The following is a 24,457-nucleotide window of genomic DNA, read 5'->3' as shown; positions in this document are numbered from 1 at the left end:
TCAACTAAAATACTTACTTGTCTGTCTTTTCGGCTATATTTATGAAATTATATCAATATTTATCGTAACTGTGTTACTTCAACTTGCGCGTAACCATGGCAATTGGTTACGTGGTGTGTTACTCTGATTATGGCTCATCATGTTTGTTATTAATGCTGCTTGTTTCGTTTTTAATGTTTTCAAAACTTTGTTTAACCCTTTCCCTATCATTTTAGCTAAGTTCTATCTCTCCCAGCTCCCTCGTCGAGATACTTCTTTTTGTCAACTGTGACGGGCCCGCTCAAGGTAAAATATTCACTATCACAATATTAAGTTTGCTATAAAATTTGCAGATCAGCTTGCGAGAGCCACAAACAGTGTTTTTAATGAAATATGTCTATAACTTGGGAGTAAAAGGCCACTGAAATTTCGTATCGTCTAACCTGAACAAGCGATCAGTTTGGAAAGAAAAACCGTTTGATTCATTCTGATTGGCTGAAAACTGTATACTACATTTTTTATCTTTTTACAACCCCCCATTTACAGATGGCCGCTGAGAGAGCAGTAAAGACAGAAGCTGAAGAGGACGATATAGAAGCAGGAGGGTCATTACGTATGGAATAAGTGAATCTGACGATGAGAAAAAAAGCTGCTGAAGTTTTTGGTGAGATAAACGAGAAACCTGTCGTACGTGCGATTACTCGATAGTCGATAAGTTACCAAACTTTTCTAGCTTGATTAGACGATATTTTCTGACTATCTTGGATATTATTACAGCCTAGCTGTTATACTTTTAGTTTAATACCATCCTCTAACCCCTCCGGCCTCCATACTCGATATTATGTTATTATTTGTAAAATTAGTGATATCCCAGGTTTAAAGCTAATGGTACTGGTAGTTTTGCTTTTGGTATTTGAGACGGACTTTGGGAACTAAAACGTTCTTTGAAAACCCCTCTAAACAGGTAAAACTGCATAGTTAGTGTGTCACTCAAATATGGGGGGGGGGGGGGGGGGGGGGGGGGGGGGGGGGGGGGGGGGGGGGGGGCAACCATATTAAAGTATATTAAAATATAGGATTTTTTCCGATTTTGACCCATATCTCCTTGGAGGCCTACATCAACAATTTTTGCCGGCACAATAAGCTTGAAATGCAATTCTTAATCGATTCCAAAAAGTTCTTGCAAAAATATTGAAAACTGATAGAGTTATTTCAATTTTAATAAAGTCATAGTTTTGGCTAGTATTCCGAACCGAGATATTATGTGCAATTTTCCCAATTTTTTTTATAGAGGTCTTTTTACTTAGTATTCACTACCTGAATGTTGACATCAGTGGTTACCAGGCGCGAGTTTGAGTATAGTAAAATCAACATTGACATGACCGCTGCGTTTAATACTATCCGCAGACAGACCATCATCAACCTCCTCATTGATGCAGGATGCTCTAGAGACGACATTCGCCTAGTTCAGTACCTCCTCTCAAATACAAAGCTCAAGGTGACGGTCAACAGATCTGAGTCTGGTGAATTTGTGATTAATATTGGCGCTTACCAGGGAGACAGTCTGGCAGGTAAAGTGTTTACATTGACCCTTGCCGGTGCCCTGAATCACATCAGAGCCGTGATCAGTGTCACGATTCCTAGACCGAACCCCCCAGTCTCTGATAGAGGCCTCCCGTTAGAGTCCGCCTATGCTGACGATGCTGAGCTTCTGAGTGAAGATGGTCAGAGCCTGGTGAAGATACTAGAGATTGCCAGTGATATACTAAAGGATTGGAGTCTCTTTGTTAACGAATCAAAGACGGTGTTTACAAGAGTGTATTTGGCAGATACAGATGCTTTAGATGCCCATGGCAATAAAATTAGAGGAGATGAAGAGTGGCGAGAGTCAGTGCTATTAGGATCAAAGCTCTGTTCAGAAAGAGATATTGTCAACAGACGCAACAAAGCCAATGTTGCCTTCTACACCTACAAGAAAGTCTGGTTGAATAGCTCTGTTCAGATCAGTGAGAGTAGAAAGCTGAAGCTGTACGAAGCTCTTGTCACTTCAGTGTTGTTGTATAACTGTAGCAGCTGGGCTGCTCCTGAAACCGTAATGGCATCTGTCGACGTTCTTCAAAGGAAGCATCTGAGACAGATAATCAACACCTATTGGCCTACGGTTATCAGCAACGAGAATTTATATAAGAGATGTAATGTCAGACCCCTTACTGAAAGGATCAAGAAAGCAAGATGGAAGATGCTTGGGCACGTTCTCAGAAGCGGTGATGACACTCCCGCCTTCTTATCTTTCAGATTTGCATGTTTAGGATGTTTTGACTACAAAGGAAGGAGGGGCAGACCTCGTTCAAATTTATTTGATTTATTATTAAAAGACATTATGACAAAACAAATTATTGTGATTGTAAATAAAAGATTTAGTTTAAGTAATTTTAATGATTTAGTGTACAAAGCTCATGATAGACGCCTTTGGAGAAGTTATGGGTGAGTCGAGACTACTCGGCCACTCGATTTTATGATTTAATTTATATTATCTTGTGTTTGCTGTATATAGTTGATTAATAATTCACTACCTTACTCGGGAATATTATAGCGGGTTAATTTATGACTGGGAAAATTAATGACCGGGAAAAATATGGCGGAATTTTCCAAAACCCACCAAGCATCAAAATGTATTACTATTAGTTTACCTTACTCAGGAACATTATAGCGGGTTAATTTATGACTGGGAAAATTAATGACCGGGAAAAATATGGCGGAATTTCCCAAAACCCACCACTTTATTCCAGTCATAATATTCCCGAGTAAGGTATATTCAACAAACACTGAGGTATATCTTTCACATAGAGTTAGTCTCATTAAAAAATATTGAAGTTTGATCGAATTTAGGCAAAAGCAAATTTGGGCAAAATCGTATGCCCAGATGTGGGCATATTTTTTAAAGCTCATAACTCAGCCAATTTTTGACCAATTTGGATGTAAATCCATGTACTAGTCCTAAAACAGGCTTATCTTGCGAATCTAAGCGAAAAATATAGTTCATCATGTAAATCTTAACGAAGAATATAAATATTCTAATTGTAGGTATACGGGTAAACCGCCCCTAAAATGTCACCCACCCCTAAAACGCCACTCTTATTTGATTGGATCCCATCTTCTTAAAAAGTATCTTACCTAATCATTTGTAACTCCTAAACATAAAAAAATATCATTCAGACCCTGCCACATCCTGAAATTGAATCTAAATGATGCCATAAGGGCATTTTTTTCACTTTGTACGAATTTTTTACTTTTGAAAAAAAGCGCACAATTTTATAACTCTGGAATTCATTAATATTAACTCGGTTTTGGTCTAGGATAGTGATATTTACATATTTTAGCAACTTTGTACATATGACTGGAGATATGGAAAGTTATACATTACTCAATATTACTACCCTCCCCTAAAATGTCACCTGGCCGCCCCCTAAAATGTCATTTTATCAGATTCTGGCTTTGAGAGTACAAGCACCATAAAATGGAGGTACCAGCCTATTAAACATCATATTTAGCATCTAATGGTAATATTGGAAAGCTTTGGCAGCTCAAGGAATTAGTTTTATTTTATTAATTGGGCCAGTTGGTAGATCACCGACCGGCTATAAGCCGGCTACTAACCGGCTATAAGCCGGCTTATAGCCGGCTACAATTTTTATAGCCGGCTATAAGCCGGCTTATAGCCGGTTAGTAGCCGCTTACATTTGTTGTTGAGCGACGGCTATTAGCCGGTTATAAGCCTGCTATTAGCCGTTTTGGTATTAAAAGTGGTTATAAGCCGGCTATAAGCCGGTTATAAGATATTAACTCAACTACATCGTACTGAACGATAGTCAGGAGCCGGCTATAAGAAATTCAGTGAAAACGGCTATTAGCCGGTTATAAGCCGGCTATTAGCCGTTTAGGTATCGAAAGTGGTTATAAGCCGGCTATAAGCCGGTTATAAGATATTAGCTCAGTTCAGTACGATGAAGTTAAGTTAATATCTTATAGCCGGCTTATAGCCGGCTTATAACCACTTTCGATACCTAAACGGCTAATAGCCGGCTTATAACCGGCTAATAGCCGTTTTCGCTGAATTTCTTATAGCCGGCTCCTGACTATCGTTCAGTACGATGAAGTTGAGTTAATATCTTATAACCGGCTTATAGCCGGCTTATAACCACTTTCGATACCTAAACGGCTAATAGCCGGCTTATAACCGGCTAATAGCCGTTTTCACTGAATTTCTTATAGCCGATACCTAAACGGCTAATAGCCGGCTTATGAGTACTGCTGAAAGCACAGTGTAAGGCCTACACGGACCGCCTCTAACTAGCCAATCCCTGTTTACATGCCGTGTAGCAGGGGACTAGAAAGAGCTAAACTAGTAAGCGGGGCATAGCCAATACACTATACTCCCATCATTGAGTATATTACCAACCAGAAGGAAAATTTCCTTGTGTTTGGAATCTACCAAGACGAAAGTTGTACAATCCAGCGAAATTCCGAAGAATCATTCCAGTAGACCGGCTTATAACCGGCTAATAGCCGTCGCTCAACAACAAATGTAAGCGGCTACTAACCGGCTATAAGCCGGCTTATAGCCGGCTATAAAAATTGTAGCCGGCTATAAGCCGGTTTATAGCCGGCTTATAACCGGCTTATAGCCGGTCGGTGATCTACCAATTTCCCATTAATTGCAATAAACATCCCCTAAAATGTCTAATTATCCCCCCTAAAATGTCATTTTAACCTGATCAAATTACTCAGGCTTTTCCTAAGATGCAATGCATACTCACATTTCGTTAATAGTTGATGTTAATAATTAACAAGTGCCAAAACAAGAGCTATTATCGCACACCATGCGAACAAAATAAAAATTTGACATTTTAGGGGAGAAAAAAAATGACATTTTAGGGGGCATATCATAGGTTTACCATAAACTAGTAAGTACCAAAAACCGTAGTTTTTGACATTCAATTTTGCTAAAAGCAGTCAAATCTAGTCTATAGAGAAGGTCAGATCGATTAATGGGTTGGCTTAGTTAACTACAGGTCACTAAAATTGCCAAAATGCAGGATGATGTTAAAAATCCCAAAAAATGCAATCAAAACATGCAATTTGCACAAGGTTAAAATCACATTGAATCCATTTCTTCTGTGCCAATTGTTAGTTTATAACTAGATAATCTAACTACAGGTGTAAATTTTGTTGACTGAGTTACTGTTTTGCCGTAAGTTCTGGGTATTCAAAAAAAAGTCCCCAAAATGTCGCAAAAAGTAAATTGACTAAATTCCACCATTTTTTTTCAACAGAGAGAGAAATTCTGGTCGACACCTCTCAGAAATAGGTTATATTTTTCCCAGAAGTGGTTAAAATTAATAATTGAGCAACATTCTGAGTGCTACACAACCTGTTTTAGCTGACGTTTTAGGGGTGGTGCACGTGACATTTTAAGGGATGATTACGGTTTTGAGGTACTTCCTTTAGTGAGTGAATGTTTTCAAGTAGCTTAATGTTTTAATAAGACAAAACAATTAATACTAGTGACAAAAGATAAATCAGGCCTTCTGTATATTTTGTAATTATCACACATATAGAGTTGACATTTTAGGGGTGGTGTTTTAAAAGTGACTCCATTTCAACGTCAAAAAAATTGTACCTGATTTTATTTTCAAATTTCTAAATCTTCCTGGCAGGCTAGAAAAAGGTTTAAATATTATTCCTAGACACTTCAGAACCCTGTAAATTTAGCCCTAACTCGGCAATCTGGGCCCAAAAAACAGGTGACGTTTTAGGGGCGGTTTACCCGTATTAAAGTATATTAAAATATAGGATTTTTTCCGATTTTGACCCGGGGATATACTTTATATTGCTGACCTTGTATTGCCCTTCCAAAAGATACACAGCACCATCGGCCAGCCAGTCGCCAAATACTGTAATATTAATAAAACGGAATAATGGCATATTATCTTCTTAGATGTCACCTACAGCTCCTCCGTACACACGGCTACACTCAGTTCTGTACACACCGCTCCCATTTGACATTACACATTCCACTGTAATTAGTGTTATTGTAAGAATAAGTTTCAAATGTGTGGTAGCTGGCACGTGCGCGCGGCTCTAGTCATGCCATAATTTTATAGTCACGCACAAATTCATTCATCAAATGTATCCGAAAGTTTTATATAAACCACACTCACTTCAGCATATATTTCTATATTTTACCGCGCTCCCGGGCGTGCCGATCAGCCGATGGGGCAGGGCGGGGGTTTCAAATCATCAAATGATTTAGATTACGCTAGTGTTATTATGACACAATAGCTATACTATCTGTAAAATTGATAACGTAGTGGGGGTGGGGAGGTGTTAGAATTGGCCAATAGTGATAACCTAATTACGTAATATGTGAACTGTCCCTAAATCATTCGACACAATACCGTGTCAATAACTATTATTTAAGTACGTTACGTGAATTGTCGCGTACAGACGGTAAAGTGATCGACCCTTTAGACTTAGTTACGCTACCACCTCTATCACCCCTTCAATCGCTCACCCCTACTAAGAGAAAGAAAACTTCGCCGGTTGAAGACGGTAGTTGATATTTGGGTTACAATGTTTTATTTTTTCTTCACTTACTGGTAATTTCCGTCAAAAATTTAAAAAGAATGTTCACTGTTAAGGACACAGTTTATTTTACATCCCAAACGTGCTGGGAATTTTCAAGATACTGACTTACTGACTTAAGGCGGGTAGTATTCCCGAGATCCATTGACAACAGTTCTCCACAGCTTTCTGTCCTCCATCAGTCTAGCTATCTCATCTACTGATTTCAGCCCAGTATCTGCTTTTAGGTTATCTAGTAGTGTTAAGTAAGGTCGCCCCCTGTTAGTATGCCCATGACTCGGCTTCCAGAGGATCAGTTTGTTCAGTGTCAGCTCCGGATGTCGGTGAGCATGACCTGCAAGTCTGAGCCTTCGTTGGGTTATCTTGGAGCTGACTTTAGGAAGATCACCGTACAGACTGTGGTTGCTGACATGGTCTCGATATTGATTGATGTTAAGGGCCATTCTTAACATTCGTGTATAGCAACCATCTTCTCCAGCCTTTTCGTCATAGTCCAAGTCTCAGAACCGTATAGAAGCACCGACTCGACTAGTGCTGTGAACACTCTGGTCTTGATAGACTTTCTAAGGTTAGATTTCCAAAGTTTTTTGAGAGTGTGGCATGCTCCCCATGCTCTTCCTTTCCTAACCCTGATATCACTCTCACTGTCTCTGATTCTAGAACCACATTCCATATGACACGTAACATGGATCATTCAACGTCAATTAATACAGCCACGCACTTATCCCATGAATTTGTGTTTATGTTTGTTTGTATATTACAAAACCACTTTATATTACGTAATCAATCACTTTTCCGACAATTTGTACCCATGCAACTCATCCCACGTAACTGGAATATTATAAGACTTAGCTTATAAATTCTAAATAGATTTCTAAACGCACACCTATTTTTCAGGAGGTGATCTACAATAATGAAAGATGATCTATTTCTGGCCAGAAATTTGCGGAGTTCAATCGTCTTGATATCAGTCTTGGCTGCAGTTGTATCTCTAAAATTCAGGTATACATTATTTTAAAATAAAACTATCCTTCCTGGCTTAAACACTGGTTGTTAAAACTAAAAGCCGCCTTGCATATTCATCTTTGATTAAAAATGAATCAGATTTGTTAATTTGGTAATTTCATGATAGAAGTTGAACATTTTCCCCTCATTTTCACACGTAGTAGCTTATTTTCTTTCCCTCAGTGACGGTTTGAGGAGACACTGCATCTCACTGCTCAGTGGAGACACGGGGATATGAAGCAGTTTTCCCTCTCAAAGTCCACTGCACGTTGTCACAGTCCGATCAGAGTAAGCAGCAAAGATAAAAAGAGACTTTACCTCTGATGTCAGACAGATAAATTTTGACGAAAACAGACCTCGGAGGGTTTAGTTAAGTAAACAGACTGGCTATGGTCCTAGTACAAGAGGAGGAGAACAAGATACTCGCAATCTGTACGACTAGTTACTCTTCAGTCTAAAAGGACTAGGACGAAGCAGACAAAGTGAAGAAGATTCTCGACGACCGGACCTAGCAGATAAAATAATAGCCGTTGGATTTGATACGACATCATCCAATACTGGAGTTCACAAAAGAGCATGTACTTCTCTTCAGCAGGTCCTCAATCGACAGATCCTCTGGATGGCCTGCAGACATCACGTCCTGGAGGCGGAGCTTGTAAGAGGATCTGCCTCCAAGCAACTGTTCGGTGACACAATATCACTCGAAGTAACCCTTTTCAAGATCATGAAGACCTCCTGGGTAGATCTCGATCTGCAGAACATCGTCCTTCCCGATATCCCTACGCGCTAAAGGAACGACGTAGGAGATATTCTATCCTTTATTAATCACATCCGTCAACTCAACAACCAGCCCAGAACATTACAAGGAATTCCTAGAGCTTGCTAAACTAATCCATAGAGAAAGCATAGATATGAAGAAAGGATACGTCTTCCAGATACAAAGACCTGGAGCTGACCACCATGCCAGATGGATGGCTAAGTCCATCTACATTCTAGATGGCTTTTCTTAACTAGATACCAATTCACTGTACGAAGAAGAGAAACGTGCAGAAGATGGCTCACTTTGTTGTCTTCGTTTATTTGAGAGCTTGGTTCAGCGCTCCTTTCCTTGAATCTACAGCCTCCGCCGACACCCGTTTGTTACAGAGTCTTCAAAGGTACAAGAGTGTGGACATAGTATCAGCCATCACTACGGCAGTCCTGAAGAGGCAAACATGGACCTGACTGAAAAGCTCGTCCCAGTCCCACTATCCTTGTTTGATAAAGACCTACCTCTAGAGCGAAGAGCTCTCCTTGCAGCAAGAATAGGCCAACAAACTCTTTGAGCCTTATGAACGTAAAATTATCTTAATTGATAAAAAATTATTTGGATATGTTTTCCTTTTATGAACCTCTTTATAATGACCAGATAGTATGACCAAATAAGGATGTTGGTATAATTTGTTGTAGTCGTACGGGTAAGGGTTTTCAACATACGTTCTACACTCTAATTTGGGTTTAGATTTTTAATAGTCTGTAAGGACTACTTGAAGTAGTACGTGTTAAAGTATGCTACGTGCAGTTGGTCGAGTACTGAGTGATCAATCATCTTCACATGTTTAATGTTTCAGTTTATTGTAGACCTTGTTGTGAAACTCAGTACGGTGCTCCGCAGTTAATGTCATTCTGTATCATACGAAAATGCATACCTAGCATGAGGTATGATAATCCCTCGTATCGGAATCTTTTACATATCTAATCGATTGAGTACCTGGGGACCCCGTTTTAGGTTTTCATACACGTATCAGTCATGAATCAAGCATATTTACTAAAATCTAATATTAATATAACTACTGTGTTTGAGAACACAAAGCCCGGGGTCCCCGGGTAAGTTTAAAGCTGAAAATATTATGAGTGATTTGTGTATTTGGTAATGGTACTGGCTGTAGCACTGACAACTGAGCACTCTCGTGAATAGCTATTTGTCAATAGTTTACGAATGACTCCATTATTAACCGTTCTCTTTAAATTATGTAATAAAATTATTAGAATATGATCTTTAAATTATGTAATAAAATGATTAAAATATGAAAGTTGACATAAATTCTGTGATATGTCTACCACCTTTTTCCACTTGATTGTATTTACCTTTAGACCTCCGGCTTTTGTGTTCTTTAACACGATTGATATATAATATGGTGGAATGACATTGGTCGCGTTTTTGGTGTGGAATGCTAGGCGAGGCGAGTTGTCGTGTGATCATTAACAATTAAGTAATAGTAACCATCATGAAACCTTTGATCCGTCTAAGTTCGGGATTGCAATTGCAATTGCAAATTGACCAAAACAAATGAGAAACTTCATAAAGTATCACGCTACCGCACTTGTAACTTACAACATGTCGCTTGTCGGCTTGTTGCCACTCTGTCACATACTGCTTTTAAAAGGTCTACCGATATGCGATTATCATTACAAAACATATATTTTGCGCGCTCAGCATTCCACGCGCAAAAACGCGCCCGTCAGAGAGACTTGCGCGTATTAGAGGGTTCAGTCTCACCAGGCTATGTTAATGAACATAATAGCCTGGGGTCCTCAGGTAATTGCCATCGAGAAGAAAGCGGACGCGCTACTTCGAAGAAATTTAAACGAGTAACATCCGTCAACACATTTCGCCGATCTAGCGAGAAGCATAATTGAGTGTGCTGCGCGGCACAGTAACGCATCGCGCTACAACAGTGTTGCAAAGTAAAAATGGTGCATTTTTTGTACTTTTTTGAGTGTAAATTAATTTATTAATTTATCACTTTTACACATCACACATATCACAAATTATTTTGTTACAATAAAACTACTTCTGTGTTCTGTGAATGGTTATTTTAACTTTAAATATTTGTGATACTAAATATGAATTGATTGTGGGTATAAAATACAATTTTGTTATACTAAAAAAAATTTTGTTTTACTTAAACTAGATTTTTTGAAAAAGTAACAAATTTTAAAATTGATTCTACACCATCAGGCGTTATTTTATTGTCACTGTTGGACTGGGCTTGAGTGTCAACTAAAACAGTCTACAGGTACAACCATACAATTATAAGTTTAATCATGGCATTATTTTATTGTCACTGTTGGACTGGGCTTGAGTGTCAACTAAAACAGTCTACAGGTACAACCATACAATTATAAGTTTAATCATGGCATGATACGGACACTTTATTACACTAAATGGGACCTTTAAAGATGAGCGCCATATGCTTTCAGCAATCCCGATTTTCGGGAAATTTCTGGCTTTCAATAGTACCTTTGAAAGTACAGAAAAGTGGTGGATTTCGGGGTCCATGATCCTTCCTCTATAAGGTGATATCATTTCCCTGAGATGTGTGCAGAGTCTTGATATTTTGATATTTTTATACGCTTTAGAAATACTGTTTCTGACATCCCCAAAGTTGTGATCCGAGGTTGATAGCTAAATGATATTATATGAGACCTTTGAACTATTATTCGTTTCTAATCTATTTAATTGGCTAGATGATAGAGAAATTCATTTTGTCCCCAAAGAAATTCAACTCTCCCAATAAATGATTTTTGCGTGCTGCTTTTTGCTGGAATCAAAACTTCTTGTAGATAAGAGTATGGGTCAGCTCCATTCAGTTCTTGTTTCAGTTAAGGGGGGGGGGGGGGGGGGGGCCAATGGATATTTTTTTGTGAAACTTGATTTCGAGATAGCAGTTGACCAACAAACTAAGACCAGTGACCGAACTTTTGAGGGGGTTCCGGACCCCAACCGCCAAACGGTGCGCGCAGGGCAGCCACGCCCATATTTGGTCCAAATTAGGCCCAATTTAGCCAAATACCCTTAACATGCCCAAAACCCAGGTTTATGGTGCTCTACTTGTAGCTAGTGGTATCCTGAACTCGTATATGAAATTTCATCAAGATTGGACAAAAAATGACTGAGTTATGAGCCAAAAACCATATGCCCATATTTGGGCATACGCACCAAATTTGGTAGATTTCGTCCCATAAATTGGTCAAATATCAATATTTTTGAATGAAACTTACTTTATATGAAAGGTAAGCCTAAACTACATATTATCTGTAAGTTATAGCTTTATATCTGTTTAAATGTGGATACTAAGGCAAAAAAACCACAAAAAATGTACTAAATTGCCCATATCTCGGTTCGCGATATTCGCGGAATTGATCTCATTAAAATTGTAACAACTCAATCAGTTTTCAAAATTTTTGCATGAAATTTTCGGAATCGACTCGAAATCGCATTTCCACCTTATTTTAAATACGGATTTTTGATTTAGGCCTCCAAAAAAATTTGGCGGCCAAATTCCAAAATTATCTCACAAAAATTCAGAATTTGGCCGCCAAATTTTTTTGGAGGCCTAAATCAAAAATCCGTATTTAAAATAAGGTGGAAATGCGATTTCGAGTCGATTCCGAAAATTTCATGCAAAAATTTTGAAAACTGATTGAGTTGTTACAATTTTAATGAGATCAATTCCGCGAATATCGCGAACCGAGATATGGGCAATTTAGTACATTTTTTGTGGTTTTTTTGCCTTAGTATCCACATTTAAACAGATATAAAGCTATAACTTACAGATAATATGTAGTTTAGGCTTACCTTTCATATAAAGTAAGTTTCATTCAAAAATATTGATATTTGACCAATTTATGGGACGAAATCTACCAAATTTGGTGCATATGCCCAAATATGGGCATATGGTTTTTGGCTCATAACTCAGTCATTTTTTGTCCAATCTTGATGAAATTTCATATACGAGTTCAGGATACCACTAGCTACAAGTAGAGCACCATAAACCTGGGTTTTGGGCATGTTAAGGGTATTTGGCTAAATTGGGCCTAATTTGGACCAAATATGGGCGTGGCTGCCCTGCGCGCACCGTTTGGCGGTTGGGGTCCGGGACCCCCTCAAAAGTTCGGTCACTGGTCTTAGTTTGTTGGTCAACTGCTATCTCGAAATCAAGTTTCACAAAAAATATCCATTGGCCCCCCCCCCTTAATAATAATAATAATAAATTGATGTTATTTTTATACAGCACCAAAAGGTTAAATAATTTAAATTTAACGCTCATGCTCAGCTGTAAATGATACCTAAATGACAGTCGAGATCGTGCATCTCGCCTTGGACAGGAGTAAAAACGGAAGTTTATAGCTGCAAGTGAAATCCTGACTAAATAAGGCAGATACACCTAACAAGAAGATATCCAAGAAAGGTTAGGTTCTAACAAAACATAGATGATGACCTCAAGAAATCTATGTATGAGACTCATCAGACTAACAAAATGATATACAAGATAATAAAGATGAAAAATCATAAAATATTAAAATTTCTTTAAGAATATACGTATAGAACGTATAGAACTCCAAATATACAAACAATCTGAATACTTCAATATTCAATACAAAATTATTAAAAAAGCTTACTGCAGAACAGTAACTGACGTTACAGAAAATCCAATACAGTCATGTCAAATTATCTGGGCAACATATAAGTCTAGAGACAGTGAAATAAACAGAGTGGAAGAAGATGCTAAAATACTTGAGACAAAATACAAAGAATAAGGCAGTAAGTAAGTAAGTAAGTAAAGATTATGACATAACATCATCACAAGTGTCTACAAAATATCATTGCACTAAATAAAAAAATAATTTAAATAAATATATTTTTCCATCAACATTAATAATTTATCAAATTCAATTTTATTAATTAATAAAATCTAATACATTATCTATAAATAATTCATTAATATTTCCCAGTGGAATAAAGATTTATAAAACGCTTCTTTGCCACAAAAGGATGAAACCAAAGATATTCATTATGTGTCTCCTTATTGCTTAAAGGCAGCTTTCTCCTGGGTGCCAACCCAAAAAATGTTGGTGTCCCGGGATAGAGCCTCCTTTTCTGACCTACACTACAATTTTATTGGCCGACACAGTGAAACACGGAAAAGAATAATATCTTGAATGTTGCCCGAAAATCCTAAAAAAATTAGAAGCCTAGAATAATTTAATTTAAAGCGTAAAATTGACCTGCTGTAGGATGAAGATTTTAAAATCTTCTGATAATGTATTATATACTCAGTACATATCAAAGGACTTTCTAAACAGATGAGCTTTTAGTTTTCCCTTAAAGTCATTGATGTTTACACATTTCCTGATTTCTTGAGGAAGGTTGTTCCATAATCTTGGAGCAGATGAAGAGAATGCTCTTGGTGGACTGTTTATAGGGCAATGAAGAGACACATCTCTGCCACCACTGGGATTGTACTTGACAAGGTATGAAGGTGCTAGTCCATGGAGCAGTTTGAAAGTTAGCAGGAGTATTTTAAATTCAATATGTTCTTGTACCTTAAGCCAATGAAGTTCTTTTATGTAGGGCTCAACTTCTTCTCTCCTCTTTAGACCTTTAACTAAGCGACATGCTCTGTTTTGCAGAGATTGTAGCTGTTTCAAAACAGAATGATTAGTACCATAGTAAAGTGCATTGCAGTAGTCAAGGGAACTAATAACAAGAGATTGTACGATGATTTGCATTTGATCTTCAGAGAGGAATGGTTTCATCTTTGCAATATTCCGCATCTTGTGGCAGTTTGCAGCTTTAAGCTTCTTTATTTGAGGATTAAGAGTCAGAGAGGAATCCAATGTAAAGCCAATGTTTTTAGTAACGTTAACAAGTCTTATACAGACAGAAGATTTAAGGAAGACACCACCAATTTCTAATTCTGACAATAAACGTTTTGAACCAAAAATTATAATTTCAGTTTTAGTTGGATTCAGAAGAAGGAAGTGGTTCGTCATCCAGGTCTCGATTTCTCTAAAACAGGAGGGCAGGTCTTCGCTGAGGACTTGATATTCTGTAGCAGATGAAAATGACTTGTAGATCTGGTGATCATCAGCATAGCCATGGATCAGAAATTGCTTCGATTTTACAGAAGAGTAAATTGAGCATATGTAGATATTAAACAACACAGGGCCAAGGACAGAGCCCTGTGGGGCACCAAACTTTATTACAATTTCTTCAGATTCTAGGTCACCTATCTTGACTTTTTGACAACGACCACGGATGAAGCTGGCGAACCATTTCAAGGCTGTTCCCGCAATCCCAATCTCACACGTCAATATATTGATCAATTTGATATAATGGTCAACTGTGTCGAATGCAGCACTCAGGTCTAAAAGCATTACAACTGTTGCTGTGTTTTCATTAGTGGCTATGAGGAGGTCATTGACTATGGTAATGAGGAGTGTTTCTGTGCTGTGATGCTTTTTGTAACCAGACTGGTGGTCAATGTTGAGATTATTCTTGGCTAGATGTTCATTGAGGCATTTTAATACAAAGCGCTCAATGAGTTTACCGATGAATGTAAGATTAGAGATGGGTCTATAATTCTTTAAGTTCTCAGTGTCTAGGGAATCTCCTTTGATCAGGGGAGTGAGATGTGCTAACTTGATTCCCTCCATACTTCCGGTTGAAAGAGAAACGTTGATAATATCACAAAGGGTAGGGAGGATTAGCTCAAGGTGCTCTGACAAGAGTTCTTTAGGTAGTGGATCAATCGATGAGGTTTTGATGCCAGATTCTTTGATCAATTCTCTGACTTCAAAAAGGTGACTGACTACAAGACATGGTAGAAGCTGGTGTTCAGGAATATCATCAAAGTTATTACAAAACGACAGGTTATTAAATACGACAGGTTTCGAACTTGAGACAAAAGCTTAGCAGGTCTTAGTAAGTAGAACCATTTGCATTGACACTAAATAGAGTACAGAAAAAATAAAAACCAAGCTGTCTCATTAAAATGAGAACATATTATGAAAGAAAAACATCATAACTGATTAAAATATTCACGACATGTTTATTTTCTATTTGTTGCATAAATGCAAGATTTATTGAATCTGTATTACATACTAATATTTCAGCACAATGTTCTTACGAAAATCACCATTCACTGGTGCAAAATGGTTTGCCCAGTCAATCAGCAGAAAACGATTCCTTTCCTCTTCGCCATCTGATAATGTCCGTATTGGATGCTTTTCTGGATTTTGGGGTGACTCCTGTACTTTTGCTTCTCAACAGTTAGTAAATAAAGGGAGCATTGATTTTCTTGTTGGTGATTACCTTGCAGAAGTCACTATGTCTATTCTTGCTGCAATGAAGAAAAAGAAGCCTGAGCTAGGCTTTTGTCCAGATTTCTTTGAGCATTTAGCTCCTAATGGGCCAAAAATTGTTGAAAAAAAGATAAAGGTGGTGGTGAATGCTGGTGGACTTAACCCTGATGCCTGTGCTAAAAGGTTGGGCGGACTTTTGCAACAGTTTGGGTTGAATTTAAAAGTTGCTTCAGTTGTTGGAGATGACTTGATCAATCAAGGGATCAAACTTCCTGAGATTGAAGGTATTCCTTACAATACTATGAATTGTTATTTAGGTGCAGAGCCCATTGCCAAAGCTCTGGATAATGGTGCTGATATCGTAATTACCGGTAGATGTGTAGATTCTGCTCTTGTTTTAGGGCCCCTGATTCATAGGTTTGGTTGGAACATGAATGAATTTGACAAACTGGCCCAAGGTTCCCTTGCTGGTCACATTGTTGAATGTGGTGCTCAGTCTACTGGAGGAAATTTCACTGATTGGCACCAGGTACCAGATTATAGTAATGTTGGATTTCCTATTGTTGATGTACAGCCAGATGGTGTGTTTAAAGTGACTAAACCTGTGAAAACCGGCGGTCTTGTCTCATTTGGAACAGTTGCTGAACAAATGCTTTATGAAATAGGAGACTCTCAGTGCTATGCATTACCTGATGTAAATTGTGACTTTGCAAATGTTTCAATAAAGGAAGTGGCAAAGAATGAAGTAGAAGTCTCTGGTGCAGTGGGTAAACCTCCATCTTCGACTTACAAAGTTAGTGCAACATACATAGATGGATACAAAGCTACATCAATGGCCCCAATGATTGGACCAAATGCTGCCCAAAAGGGGCACCTAAATTCAATGAGTACCATCGAGAGATGTGAGAAAATCTTTTCTAAAATGGGCATGGGCAGTTTTGAGGAAGTAAATGTTGAATGTCTTGGAAGTGGTTCAAACTACGGAAAAGATATCAAGTCAAGTAGTGCTAAAGAAGTTGTTGTTTGGACTAGCGTAAGGCATAAAAACAAGGCAGCACTAGAAATGTGGGCTAAAGAAATTGCAGGAGCAAGTACAGGCATGGCACCAGGTTTCACTACTCTTGTTGGAGGAAGACCTAAACCCACTCCTATCCTCAGGTACAAGCCATTTTTTTATCCCAAGGACTTGGTGAACATAACTGTAGATAATGCTGAATTCACAAATTCCAACACAGAATTCAGTCCCGTTCAACCTCAGTCCCAGCCTGAGACAATAATTGATGTAGTCAATGAGGGGGAATGTTCATTCCGACTGGAAGAGTTGGCTTTCCTGAGAAGTGGTGACAAAGGTAACTCCGCAAATCTTGGGATCATCTGCAGAAACAAATCATTATACAAAGCATTAGATTCCAGGTTAACTTCAGCTGCTGTTAAAGAGTATCTCAGTTTTCTGGGAGAAGATCTGGTTGTGACAAAGTACAACTTACCTGGTACCGGAGCGTTCAACTTTGTCCTAGACAATGCTCTTGGTGGCGGCGGTGTGGCCTCATTAAAAACAGATCCCCAAGGAAAAGCTATCGGGCAAATTTTTTCGGACTTTGTTATTGAGGGGTTGAAAGAAAAGAGCTGTTATTTGTCGTAATTGTTGTACACTGCAGTCATCCACATGATTTCTATTGATTATTTATGGTAATAATTTAATTTCTAATATTAATTTATTGTTTTGAACCCTTTAATTTAAGAAGATGGAACATTCATTCCTATTTCCTTAAATACTGATGACATATTAAAGTCACTGGTTACCTAATTTTTACAGATTATGCAAATGTTTTGTGTTTACAGATTTTATACAGATTATAAATCATGGTTTATTGATTTGAAATTGTAACTTTCTGAGATGTTTTCCTTTCTTAAATTTCCTTTGTTAAAATCATCTTAATCCTCATTGATACATACTAATATTATATAAATAGCTGTTTTGTAATAAATATTGCTGAGTCGATGATTGTTCCCATTTTGTTCTCATAACAAACCTGTTCTTCTAGCAACTCAGCCCCATAAGATCAAGATGCATATCAGATGTGCCACCACCTCAGACCTTATGAACATGCAACATTGCAACCTTCTCTGTTTGCCAGAAAACTATCAGATGAAGTAAGGCATTAATTTGAAACAATCTAATTTAATTAATCACATTTGTTCACATCACTCACAGTCAGCCGATCTAACAAGTGACATTGTTAACGATCTTCCATGAATTGTGTTGATTGGTTAATCATAGGAGCAGGATATAAATACCTCATTTCATTTCATATTTACAAAATCATCGTTCGTTGTTCAACATCGTGATCATTTAAATGTTTATAAACATTTAAATGTCCTAAAAATAATTAATCATTAAATGTTCCGGATAGGAACATTTTTCTTTTTGATAATATTGTGCGAACTGCAATAGCGTAGAGTGCAGTTGGGTTTCAAGTTTTGTCGAGATGGCCATGTGGCCATAATCCTATTATTATTATTATTATTAAATGATCACGATGTTTAACAACGAACAATGATTTTGTAAATATGAAATGAAATGAGGTATTTATGTATATATACATTATAAACCCATCAGTTAATTCCATGAAAGGTATTTAACCCTTAAAAATAGTTGTTATGACTAAACCTGTATTAAAGATTTATTCGGTCTACACCGGGCCATATGATTGCAACGATACATTGCCTACATGATTGCTATGTATGGAAGGGTCGAGTACTCCAATCCAGTTGGGAAATTGTTCTCCTCTATCTTCAAATTATATACTAATATCTTTCAGTGTACTTCCATCTCATTGCAATTGTGTTGACTTATGCTCCAGTCCCGCCATGGTTCATTAATAATGATGCATTATGAAATACATAAAATATATTATGTAAAATATGTAAAATTTGTAAAATGTTTTATAACCTATTAACTTCAGGTATTACTTTTACCACGGACTGAGCTGGCCTCAGTTGAGTTACGTGGCAGTGGATGAAAGTGGTAAAATATGCGGTTACGTGCTCGCCAAAATGGAAGAAGAGCCAGATGATGTAAGAAAAGTGTTAATTTATTAAATCTACTGTAGATATCTTGGAATGATCGTTTTCCTGTAATACTTAATAATAAGTTAATAACTCAAATTATGGAAATATGTTGAGTGAACCTATATTGTGTCTATATTGTGTGTATATTGTACCTTGTATTATATTGTACCCTGTATATTGTACCTTGTACCTTGTATATTGTACCTTGTATATTGTACCTTGTATATTGTACCTTGTATATTGTACCTTGTATATTGTACCTTGTATATTGTACCTTGTATATTGTACCTTGTATATTGTACCTTGTATATTGTATATTGTACCTTGTATATTGTACCTTGTATATTGTACCTTGTATATTGTACCTTGTACCTTGTATATTGTACCTTGTATATTGTACCTTGTATATTGTACCTTGTATATTGTACCTTGTATATTGTACCTTGTATATTGTACCTTGTATATTGTACCTTGTATATTGTACCTTGTACCTTGTATATTGTACCTTGTATATTGTACCTTGTATATTGTACCATATGTATTGTACCATGTGTATTGTACCTTGTATATTGTACCTTGTATATTGTACCTCGTATATTGTACCTTGTATATTGTACCTCGTATATTGTACCTTGTATATTGTACCTTGTATATTGTACCTTGTATATTGTACCTTGTATATTGTACCTTGTATATTGTACCTTGTATATTGTAGCTTGTATATTGTACCTTGTATATTGTACCTTGTATATTGTACCTTGTATATTGTACCTTGTATATTGTACCTTGTATATTGTACCTTGTATATTGTACCTTGTATATTGTACCTTGTATATTGTACCTTGTATATTGTACCTTGTATATTGTAGCTTGTATATTGTACCTTGTATATTGTACCTTGTATATTGTACCTTGTATATTGTACCATGTGTATTGTAGCTTGCAGTATATCTTAATAAATAGATAAACGGTTACCTCCAGATCCCCCACGGTCACATAACCTCACTGGCAGTGAAGCGCTCTAACCGGAGACTGGGTCTAGCTAAAAAGCTGATGGACCAAGCATCTCGGGCTATGGTGGAGAACTTTGGGGCCAAATATGTGTCTCTCCATGTGAGAAAAAGTAACAGAGCTGCTCTGGCTTTGTACAAAACTGTGTTGAAGTTTGCGGTGGACGACATTGAGCCTAAGGTATGTGGTATTTTAGTAGCTGCAAATAATTGCCACGATATATTACCTGGTTCAATGGGAGTGCCTTATGCGTACTGATTGTATAGCTTTGATAATACACAAATATTACTTGCTCGAGTCACGTGACACGTCCTCAATTATCACACTTTGTTATCTTGTCCACTCTGTATTAAATTATTTCAGAATAAACCGTGGCAATTTTAACAGTCGATATTTGACAGAACTTGTTTCCAATTTCAGTACTATGCAGACGGTGAAGATGCCTACGCTATGAAGAAAGATCTAGGCAACCTCCTAGAACAGGTTGAAACAACGAGAGAACATCTGCGGTGCCTGGGAAAGCGCTCACACAAGAACGCGCTCGAACAAAGAACCCCAATCAAAGAAAACGGCAAGCTTCACATCGACACCAGTAAAGAGGAGGAAGAGTTTGAAAAGAAAATCGGAGAACTGAACTTATCGAACGTTGATCCCAACATCTGTGACAATCTTTGTCCGGGAAAATAGCTTCAAAGTTTATCTTAATATATGTGATGCACATGATATGTTGGAGTGAGCTCATGGTAGCATATTTGAGAGGAGTAAGAAATGCCATGGTTACACGCACATTTTAACACAAGGAAGTTCAGTTATTTAAAATAATTTTTGGTATTGGTAGTTTGAAAGTAAAGAGACCCATGTTTGAGATCAGTTGATTTAGAGTTCAATTCGCCCCGAGATAAAAGATGATGTTTTGTAGTTTTCATATAATATTTTCTACTAAAAGAATGTAAGTCGAATACCTTACCCTAATATTGGAAGAAATTGACTCTAGGACGTAGATCTTCACTATCGTTTATAAAATATTTGTTTTCCTGGTTACATCATAAATTGGATTATACTCAAGTTGGGAAGCAAAATCCCAATAAAATAACTTATGAACGTTTTGCTTTCCAAAAAATTCCATATCGTACTCTTAATTTACGATTTACATCAATTTCCTTTTTATTTAAGTATGTTTCTTTCTAAAATTCCACAAAATTTACATGTATTTAATGTTTCTCCTGAGCAGGTCATGACATTTCAAGTAGATCGGACCTCAGCGAACCCGATAGAACACGCAGCATGGTCCCCAACCATGGATCTCCTGGCTCTCTCGTACGATAACGGCGAGTTCTCTGTGGTCCGCACGTGCATGTCTTGGCAGGTGGTGTGGACAGTGAAGGAGGACACTGAAGGACTGGTCCAGGGTCTCGTTTGGAGGGGTGACGGTAAAGTACTGGCTGTTAGCTTTAAAGATGTTGTTAATATGTACAGTGTAGAGGGTGGTGCTTTGCTCCATTCCTCCTCCACGCAGGACGGTGTGGTGGCATGGTCCTCTGTAGCTGTAACCTCCAACGTTAACTTTCTCCGACCTGTTGAACCCTATCTGCCTGCTCTTGAAGACGTTAAAACAGACATAATGTCCATCAGAGATCTGCTGGAGAGTAAAACAGATCTGAATGTGATGTTGCTTTGTGATAAGCAGAAGCAGTGTGTGAGACTAGCCGCGCAGGGCATGATGCACGTGGGCGTTGTATCTGCTGCGGGTGTTGAGTCTGTTGGGATTACGCAGGATGGGAAGAGCCTGTGTGTTATTACTGATGAGACTTCTCCCAAATGTACCGTGTATAACACGGAGATACTTGCTGGACACACAACTAACATTAATGATGTGACTATGATTTACAGCAAAGTTGTGACCTTGTCGGAGTATCTTTTGTCCACTTTCAAAGCGATGACAGATTGTTGGGATGATGTTTTGTCTGAGTTCAATAAAAAGTTGTTTGCGTTTCACATGTCCCTGCATCCTAGTAATTTATCTGAACAGTTCCTTCATCTGTTGGTTACTGGGGCTGCGTCCATGGACCTCGAGAACTTTCTCGTGCACACCCTGAAAGAGAAGGAAATATCAAAATTATTGCAATCTACAATGCAATCGTATGAGGGGATTGAGAAACTTATAACTCAGAACTTCATGTGTTGTTGTTATGCGCTGGCTACACATCTGCAGTTCCTTCTCGGAATGTCACGTTGGTATGATAGGTATGGAGAGCTGGGTTTAAAAGAGATTGCAGTGCAAGATTCCATCAACAAACTATCGGGTCTCATGATCAAAGCTCAGGAAATGCTACAATGTATCTCCCATTCAAAAGCTAAACTGAGTTCATTTTTAAAATGGTTGCTGAAAGCCACCATCTCACTGAGTGACGGCAACAGTACCACAGTGAAGATATCTGAAGATGAACTGAACCTTGTGGTGAAGTTCCTCAAGACAGGGAACTTATTCGCTACTCGTGCGGACACCTACCACTTCAACATCGACACAGTCTGGCAGTACTTTTCTGAGGAGAACATTCTGGTGCCACCTGAGTACTACAACAACAAAATACTGGATACTGTACTGACTCTGTTGAAAGATAAGAAACCATATCTAACGGTTCAGCCATCACTTTCTCTGGTACAATCCCACATACTTCTCACTGAGTCCCTCCTCAAATGTTTTGAACTTAGTCTGCCCGATTTAAACGTCCCAGTGCATTCTGTTGATATTACTGATCAGTACACGCTATCCAGCGATTCAAAACTCCTAAGGTATGTCAATGATACTAATATAATAACCATGATATCTATATCTGATGAAGGTCTCCAGCTCAGTAACCAGAACAGACACACCATAACCGAGAGAATAACTAAAATATTCGGGTATGACCGGGACTTTATACTTGTCACCAACTCAGCTAACAATACACAGACTGTGTGTATTTGTTTTGAGGATGACATAGTTAAAACGGAATTGCCGCAGGATACTCAGAAGATATTTATATCGGAGAACAGACGCTTAGGAGCTATTTTATCCGCCCAGGGCCGTAGGATACAGATATTAGATTTAGATGAAGATAACGGGGAGGATTAGGATATCAGTTTTCAGTTTTGTGGGAAGTCCAGAGAAATTTATGATTCTTGGAAAATTCTGAATTACGGCTCTGTTTATAATTTGATCAGACGTAAGTTACCAAGTGTTGACTATTGATGATATTTCGTATTAATATAATTGACAATTTATTACAGAGTTACAGCATTAGGCTTTGTCATTGATGTTATTAATATTTAATTTATATAATCCATGATTTGCTAGAGATACCAGTGACCAGTCTAAATACAATTTAATTAACGCAAATTTCTATTTGCCCTTGGTAATATGTCCTTTATTCATGCTGTGCATCGAATTCCGGGTCGGGTAATTCTAGGACAGCTAAATTTCGAACTTTTAAAACCTGACCATGTAAAAATATTGAGTTTATAACTTCCCTCTGACAAAATTTTGATCTGTATGAAGTTTACCTGGTTTATAGTTAGCAATATACAGATAACAAACAATGTATTTCAGCATCCTATGCTAGATAATTGGGAAGGATGGCAAATTCTTGTCATTTTCCTCCTACCCCTCATCTTTCTCTTCCGACGATCAATAAAGATACTATACTTTGATACTTATCAGTTAATTCTAAAACAAAGAGTGGAATTCAAAGACAGATACGATGGTGATATCAAGTATGTAGGTGGCATTGACATCTCCTTCATCAAGAACGACAATATCAACGCGTGCATCTCTCTAGCCGTCCTCGATTTGGATACCCTAGAAACAGTTTTCAGTCGCAACGAAATGATAAAAATGACATGTGACTACATTCCGGGGTACCTCGCATTCCGTGAAACGCCCCACATAGCCCAAATCCTCAAAACAGTGAAAACCCAATTCCCGGGATTCTACCCAGATGTGCTGATAGTGGACGGTAACGGCCGGTTGCACAAGAAAGAGTTTGGGTTGGCATGCCAAACGGGGGTCACGTGTGATATACCATGTATTGGGGTCGCTAAAAACTTGTACCAAATGGAGGGGTGCCTCAGAGATGATGACCACAAGAGTTCTATCGACAAACTTAACTCCCCCGGGGAGAGATTCGAGATAAGGAATGTGAAGAATGTGGTGATAGGGTGTGCTGTTAGAACAACAGCTGGCTCAACTAAACCTGTGTACGTGTCACAGGGACACAGAGTGTCACTGGAAACTGCATGTCATGTTGTGATGAAGTGCTCCAGGTACAGGGTTCCTGAGCCGGTCAGGCTAGCGGATATCATGTCTAGAGATGTTCTGAGGCAGTTGCAAGTTAATGGTTGAGGTTTTAGGCGTTGTTTGATGACGTCGTCATTATATATCTTGTTGCCATAACTTGTTGTTTGCGTTTCTTTTCTATTGTTTTAGTTTTGTATTTTTTTTCTCTTTTGAATTAGTTTTTTTACGTTTTTTTTGGTTGTTTAGTTAGTTGTTATATTTTTGTACTTTGTATTTTTTGAGTAATTAAGTCATGTTTATACACATTTACTACAATAGAATATACAATGTAAATTCTTG

General features: G+C 37.9%; 5 protein-coding genes across 8 annotated transcripts in view; all 5 read left to right on the top strand.

Annotated features, from left to right (window-relative positions):
• Nucleotides 1–17,652, top strand: part of LOC134820062 (uncharacterized) — a 71,996-nt gene extending 54,344 nt beyond the window's left edge. The window contains exons 1-2 of one of the 3 annotated variants that reach the window (XM_063830284.1): nucleotides 15,256–15,379; nucleotides 15,571–17,652. In XM_063830284.1, coding sequence (XP_063686354.1) covers nucleotides 15,575–17,401 — 1,827 coding nt within the window. In that variant the 5' untranslated portion in view covers nucleotides 15,256–15,379; nucleotides 15,571–15,574 and the 3' untranslated portion in view covers nucleotides 17,402–17,652. Of the gene's footprint in view, nucleotides 1–15,255; nucleotides 15,380–15,570 lie in introns of those variants that run through there. The other 2 variants (XM_063830283.1, XM_063830282.1) reach the window with 2 other exon arrangements.
• LOC134820092 (uncharacterized) lies at nucleotides 1,358–8,419 on the top strand. The gene is made up of 2 exons (XM_063830312.1): nucleotides 1,358–2,140; nucleotides 8,222–8,419. The coding sequence occupies exons 1-2, from the start codon at nucleotides 1,358–1,360 to the stop codon at nucleotides 8,417–8,419; spliced, it is 981 nt and encodes a 326-aa protein (XP_063686382.1).
• A 156-nt stretch (nucleotides 17,653–17,808) lies between the features above and the next one.
• On the top strand, nucleotides 17,809–20,651 carry LOC134819140 (N-alpha-acetyltransferase 11-like). The gene is made up of 4 exons (XM_063828914.1): nucleotides 17,809–17,913; nucleotides 18,726–18,837; nucleotides 19,813–20,022; nucleotides 20,263–20,651. Exons 1-4 carry the CDS (start codon nucleotides 17,828–17,830, stop codon nucleotides 20,527–20,529), a joined length of 675 nt encoding a protein of 224 aa, XP_063684984.1. The 5' UTR covers nucleotides 17,809–17,827; the 3' UTR covers nucleotides 20,530–20,651.
• A 426-nt stretch (nucleotides 20,652–21,077) lies between these two features.
• On the top strand, nucleotides 21,078–24,431 carry LOC134819136 (uncharacterized). Of its 2 annotated transcripts, XR_010160728.1 has the most exons (2): nucleotides 21,078–23,048; nucleotides 23,432–24,431. XR_010160728.1 is itself a non-coding variant. In XM_063828910.1 (1 exon), the coding sequence occupies exon 1, from the start codon at nucleotides 21,140–21,142 to the stop codon at nucleotides 22,955–22,957; it is 1,818 nt and encodes a 605-aa protein (XP_063684980.1). In that variant the 5' UTR covers nucleotides 21,078–21,139; the 3' UTR covers nucleotides 22,958–23,371. The 2 variants fall into 2 exon arrangements, 1 of the variants encoding a protein (XP_063684980.1); XM_063828910.1 differs by lacking the exon at nucleotides 23,432–24,431 and having other exon boundaries at nucleotides 21,078–23,371.
• LOC134819139 (endonuclease V-like) lies at nucleotides 23,438–24,223 on the top strand. Its single transcript, XM_063828913.1, has one exon. The coding sequence runs from the start codon at nucleotides 23,438–23,440 to the stop codon at nucleotides 24,221–24,223; it is 786 nt and encodes a 261-aa protein (XP_063684983.1).
• Nucleotides 24,432–24,457: the final 26 nt, after the last annotated feature.

The sequence above is a fragment of the Bolinopsis microptera genome, chromosome 8 (assembly GCF_026151205.1).
Source record: "Bolinopsis microptera isolate Bmic1 chromosome 8, MBARI_Bmic_1.0, whole genome shotgun sequence".
Taxonomy (NCBI): Eukaryota; Metazoa; Ctenophora; class Tentaculata; order Lobata; family Bolinopsidae; genus Bolinopsis; species Bolinopsis microptera.
This window is presented reverse-complemented; position numbering and strand designations above follow the sequence as displayed.